The 6,150-nt window shown below is 61.7% G+C and overlaps 1 protein-coding gene across 3 annotated transcripts in view; it reads right to left on the bottom strand.

Moving 5' to 3' along the window:
* Nucleotides 1-1,224: 1,224 nt before the first annotated feature.
* LOC122386975 (cytoplasmic dynein 2 intermediate chain 1-like) overlaps nt 1,225-6,150 on the bottom strand; it is a 22,196-nt gene continuing 17,270 nt past the window's right edge. For all 3 annotated transcript variants that reach the window (XM_043376755.1, XM_043376756.1, XM_043376754.1), the window contains exons 13-16: nt 6,054-6,150; nt 5,122-5,335; nt 4,820-4,946; nt 1,225-2,063 (exon numbers count right to left, since the gene is read on the bottom strand). The exon at nt 6,054-6,150 is cut by the window's right edge and continues 55 nt beyond it. In XM_043376755.1, coding sequence (XP_043232690.1) covers nt 1,953-2,063; nt 4,820-4,946; nt 5,122-5,335; nt 6,054-6,150 — 549 coding nt within the window. In that variant the 3' untranslated portion in view covers nt 1,225-1,952. The remainder of the gene's footprint in view (nt 2,064-4,819; nt 4,947-5,121; nt 5,336-6,053) is intronic.

Genomic DNA, 6,150 nt, shown 5'->3' with positions numbered 1-6,150 from the left:
ATCTGACCAGGGCTGCGGAGTCGATGGATTTTCGGCGACTCCGACTCCGACTCCGACTCCGGCTTTCAAAAACCAGCTCCGACTCCGACTCCGACTCCGGGCAGAATTGTCGACTCCGACCGACTCCAACTCCCGACTCCGACTCCGCAGACCTAGCAGGGCTGCGGAGTCGACAGATTTTCGGTGACTCCGACTCCGACTCCGGCTCGGGTTTCTAAAATCGACTCCGACTCCGACTCCGACTCCGGTCACAACTGTCGACTCCGACCGACTCCGACTCCGACTCCGACTCCGACTCCGCAGCCCTGGATCTGACCTCAGGTCAGGTCACCAGAGGCGGTTTGGTGACGCTACCTCAGAAAAGTTTGCAATCACGCCAGAGCTAGAGTTTTTGACCGATCAATTTCTTCTCTTCAGGGTTTAGTTAGGGTACCAGAATGTGCAATTTGTATATCTCGGAATTTTGATATCGGTGACCTAAGGTCAGGTCAATTTCGCGACCTCCCCATTATAAGTCAATGGGGGAAAAATCAACTCCCTGTTTTTACCACTAAAACGGGTCGGAATGGCCCCATATACCATACATGACTTCATATACGATCAACCTTCACTACCTTGAGGTCTGTTTTGCTGTTGGGCAGCTGTGAGGTCATGTGACGTCATCAAAGGTCACCAAAGGTTTTTGGCCAATAACTCCGTACAGGAACAAGATACAGACGCGTGGATGGTCTCATTGTGTTCAGCTCGTCAAGACGCATCGAATGATATACATGATGACCTCGAGGTCACGTGACCTGAGGTCAACCTTTGACCTTGACCTTTCGAGGTCAACATATATATCATTCGATGCGGATTGACGAGAGGATCACGATGATGCCCTTAGTTTGTTCCTATCTTGACTAATTCGAAAGTTATTCGAGAAAAACTCTCTCCATATCTAGTGCCGCCATTTTGACTTTTTCGACCCCTGTGACGTCATCTTTGACCTGACCTGAAAATGACCTTTGTAAAAATTGTAGATCTTGGCCGTGCGTATCCGATGCCGTTTACCGCTTGTCGCTATCTTGCTTCGTTCTCGAGATCTCAGGGGGGGGGGCCGAATCGGCCCCCCCCCCGCCAGTTTCTTGTCCCGGCGGAGCCCGCCAGGAATAGGGTTAAACGATTCATCGGCCAATACCCGAGTATTTCACAAACCAAGATATTACAAAAAGTAAAAACCGCAGCCTTATTTGAAGTGTATTGCGACACGCATGTAAGCACATTTCACAACAGTGCATTAGTGATTACTGATAGGTTCATCGAGACGAGCCGGCCGACACAAGGCACCCGCCTTCGCCGCGGCGGGGCCGTGAGGGGCTCTGGTACGACCACCGGCGGGAGGCCGGCGCACGAGCCGGGAACACCCAAACGGACGGACTGGGCTCCCTGGATGGACTAGATCAGTGAGATCGACACCACTCGGTCCGTGCGCGCACGGAAAACCGGCAATTTTATCACAGAGAGCGCGGACCAACAGACGCGCTGGAATCTTCAGCGGCATCAGAGGTCTGCCGACCGACTCCAGCTCAAGCGCATATATCACTGGGTGCATAAAATATGTCCACGGCCCACACATAACACTATCAACAGCACGGCGTGAGGCTAACGAAAATGACGCGAGCGAGAGATAACTTGATTTATACGTGAGACACTCAGAAAATGATCACATTAATCGCAGTCTGCTCGTGATAACAATTCGTGCAGCGTTTGTGGCCAGCACTGTGTCTCGCGGGCCGGTCTGAGTGCTGGGGCTTCGCTACAGGGCGCCCGGCGACAGCGTCCCAGCCACAACAGCCGAACCAATCACTGCGGCGCCCCCGGGCGCGGCTCACATGCGGCGCCCCCGCGCCCCGGGCGCTGCTCCTGTCCGGCGCCCCCTACGTCCCGGGCGGCGCGGCTCACCTGGTGCGCGCTCAAATGATGCGCACGTAGTGCAGGAACTGGTCGAGCTCGCCGGCCTGGCTGTGTGTGTACGTGTCGGCCACTGTGTGCACCTCCAGCGCCCCGTCGGCCGTGGACACCGCCTGCCGCGCAGATCAGGGAGGGTCAGGGGCCTCACAGGGGAGGGACACCGCCTGCCGCGCGGATCAGGGAGGGTCAGAGGCCTCACAGCGGAGGGACGGGGGCCTCACAGCGGAGGGGACACCGCCTGCCGCGCAGATCAGGGAGGGTCAGGGGCCTCACAGGGGAGGGTCAGGGTCCTACCAGGGAGGGGACACCGCCTGCCGCGCGGATCAGGGAGGGTCAGGGGCCTCACAGCGGAAGGACACCGCCTGCCGCGCAGATCAGGGAGGGTCAGGGGTCTCACAGGGAAGGGACACCGCCTGCCGCGCGGATCAGGGAGGGTCAAGGTCCTCACAGGGGAGGGACACCGCCTGCCGCGCGGATCAGGGAGGGTCAAGGTCCTCACAGGGAGGGGACACCGCCTGCCGCGCAGATCAGGGAGGGTCAGGGCCCAGGGGCCACACAGCCGTGGACACCGCCTGCCGCGCAGATCGGGGGGGGGGGGGGTCAGGGGCCTCACAGCGGAGGGACACCGCCTGCCGCGCGGATCAGGGAGGGTCAGGGGCCTCACAGGGAGGGGACACAGCCTGCCGCGCAGATCAGGGAGGTCAGGGGCCACACAGCGGAGGGACACCGCCTGCCGCGCAGATCAGGGAGGGTCAGGGGCCTCACAGCGGAGGGACACCGCCTGCCGCGCAGATCAGGGAGGGTCAGGGTCCTCACAGCGGAAGGACACCGCCTGCCGCGCGGATCAGGGAGGGTCAGGGGCCTCACAGCGGAAGGACACCGCCTGCCGCGCAGATCAGGGAGGGTCATCGCTCACTGAGGGGAGTTTCGGGGTACTAACAGCGGAGGGACACCGCCTGCCGCGCGGAGGGAGGGGCAAGGGGCCTCACAGGGGAGGGTCAGGGGCCTCACAGGGGAGGGACACCGCCTGCCGCGCAGATCAGGGAGGGTCAGGGGCCTCACAGGGAGGGGACATCGCCTGCCGCGCAGATCAGGGAGGGTCAGGGTCCTCACAGCGGAGGGACACCGCCTGCCGCGCGGATCAGGAAAGGTCAGGGGCCTCACAGCGGAAGGACACCGCCTGCCGCGCAGATCAGGGAGGGTCATCGCTCACTGAGGGGAGTTTCGGGGTACTAACAGCGGAGGGACACCGCCTGCCGCGCGGAGGGAGGGGCAAGGGGCCTCACAGGGGAGGGTCAGGGGCCTCACAGGGGAGGGACACCGCCTGCCGCGCAGATCAGGGAGGGTCAGGGGCCTCACAGCGGAAGGACACCGCCTGCCGCGCGGATCAGGGAGGGTCAGGGTCCTCACAGCGGAGGGTCAGGGGCCTCACAGCGGAGGGACACCGCCTGCCGCGCAGATCAGGGAGGGTCATCGCTCACTGAGGGGAGTTTCGGGGTACTAACAGCGGAGGGACACCGCCTGCCGCGCGGAGGGAGGGGCAAGGGGCCTCACAGGGGAGGGTCAGGGGCCTCACAGGGGAGGGACACCGCCTGCCGCGCAGATCAGGGAGGGTCAGGGGCCTCACAGGGGAGGGTCAGGGGCCTCACAGGGAGGGGACACCGTCTGCCGCGCAGATCAGGGAGGGTCAGGGTCCTCACAGCGGAGGGACACCGCCTGCCGCGCAGATCAGGGAGGGTCAGGGGCCTCACAGCGGAGGGTCAGGGGCCTCACAGCGGAAGGACACCGCCTGCCGCGCAGATCAGGGAGGGTCAGGGTCCTCACAGCGGAAGGACACCGCCTGCCGCGCGGATCAGGGAGGGTCAGGGGCCTCACAGGGGAGGGACACCGCCTGCCGCGCAGATCAGGGAGGGTCATCGCTCACTGAGGGGAGTTTCGGGGTACTAACAGCGGAGGGACACCGCCTGCCGCGCGGAGGGAGGGGCAAGGGGCCTCACAGGGGAGGGTCAGGGGCCTCACAGCGGAGGGACGCAGAGTCAGCAGATGTCACTCACAACTGGCGCACACCCCACCTCAACACCAGTCACATCCCAAAAGTCGATGCCGCCAAAATGTCACCGAGTCGTCTGATACTTAGTTGACCAGGAATAACGTAAAGCAGCTTTTGATGACGGTACATGCTTCTAGAACGAGTCATTAAAACTGATACCGATTCCTAGGCGTAGGGCGTTAACAGCATTTACAATCAAAACACAATATTCGACATCATCGAATTCAGACCCAAATTCAGACGGCGCTATTGGCGCACATAGACGCACATATATGATTTTCGTCTACAAGATGCTACACGGCCATGTTGACGCAGATCCTTCAAGGCTTCTGACAATGAACTCTGTAGTGCAACTCTAATACTGGGTGTGAGACGCGACTGTCGCCACTCATCAGGGCGTGTGTGACGCGACTGTCGCCACATGACGCGACTGTCGCCACATGACGCGACTGTGACCAGTTGACCACTCACCAGGTGTGTGACGCGACTGTGACCACTCATCAGTTGTGTGACGCGACTGTCGCCGTGTGACGTAACTGTCGCCGCGTGACGCGACTGCCGCCACTCACCAGGTGGGTGACCCGACTGTGGCCACTCACCAGTTGTGTGACGCGACTGTGACCACTCATCAGTTGTGTGACCCGACTGTGGCCGTGTGACCCGACTGTGGCCACTCACCAGATATGTGACGCGACTGTGGCCACTCACCAGGTGGGTGACGCGACTGTCGCGACTGAGGCCACTCATCAGGGCGTGTGTGACGCGACTGTCGCGACTGTGACCACTCACCAGGTGTGTGACCCGACTGTGGCCACTCACCAGTTGGGTGACGCGACTGTCGCCGTCGGCGCTGTAGCTGAGATCCATGGCCGTCACCGGGCCCGACTGCACCTGGTCCGTCTCGGCGGGGAAGATGTCCCCCGCGCTCAGGTCCCACACGTGGATTCTGCCGGGGGTCAAACAGCTCAGTCCCCGAGCCGCCCAGCTGGGACGGCGTGGGATATCACAACGCATACACAGACACAGACAGACGAGCACGCGCACATAGCACACACACTCGTTGGTGACCAGTCGATCCCCGCTGACTGGTCGGTGACCGCAGCGGCGCGGCGGCCACTGACCTGGAGTCGGCGTCCAGGACGAAGAAGACGCAGGGCCGGTGCTGCGACCAGTGGAGCGCCAGCACCGGGGCCGCGTCGGCGGCCGTGTTCCAGGTGATGAGCGGCCGCTCGCCGGTGGTGGTGTGCAGCCGCAGCGAGCCGTCGGCGCCGCCGGCCAGCAGAAACGGCTGCTCGAACGGGCACAGCGCCAGACAGCGCGCCGGCACCGACACGTCTGCCGACACAGAGAGCCGTACAGAGGGCTACCAGCAGTAGAGGGGGACACAGCGCCAGACAGCGCGCCGGCACCGACACGTCTGCCGACACAGAGAACGGTACAGAGGGCTACCAGCAGTAGAGAGGGACACAGCGCCAGACAGCGCGCCGGCACCGACACGTCTGACAGACGGCACAGCGGGGTCAGAGCGGTACCAGAGGGGTCAGAGCGGTACAAGAGGGGTCAGAGCGGTACCAGAGGGGTCAGAGCGCTGCAGAGGAGTAGGTATAATACAGATACCAAAAGGATCAGAGCGGTGAGGTCAGAGCAGAGAGATCGGCAGTAACGGCCGGACACGTCCGATAACTGTCCATCGTTCCAATCTGTCTATCGAATCGACTTTCTGTGTAAATGTACTTGCATAAGTTGTTCAAGTGCCAAACAATCTACATGCACACACATTGCTGCTTTTCAATTAAACTGGATAATCAGGTCTATCCGTGCGGGTCTGTCGTTGTGGGCCTGTAGGTGAAATAATACGGTGCTGTCAGTATGAGGTTGTCGGTTAGTCAGTAGCGGTTAGTCAGTACGGGTCAGTCTGTATGGATCTGTTGGTACAGGACCGTCAGCTTGGCTCTGCGGTGACGAGTCGGTCAGCACGGCCCCGTGGTGACGAGTCGGTCAGCACGGCCCCGTGGTGACGAGTCGGTCAGCACGGCCCCGTCTGCCCACTGACCGGTATCGGGCCGGAAGAGGCGCGGCACGGGCCGGCCGCCCTGGCGCGTGCAGTGCACGATCACGCCCGTGTCCGTACTGACGTAGATGTGGCTCGG

This window comes from Amphibalanus amphitrite, unplaced genomic scaffold, assembly GCF_019059575.1.
Source record: "Amphibalanus amphitrite isolate SeventyFive unplaced genomic scaffold, NRLGWU_Aamphi_draft 000268F_arrow, whole genome shotgun sequence".
Taxonomy (NCBI): Eukaryota; Metazoa; Arthropoda; class Thecostraca; order Balanomorpha; family Balanidae; genus Amphibalanus; species Amphibalanus amphitrite.
This window is presented reverse-complemented; position numbering and strand designations above follow the sequence as displayed.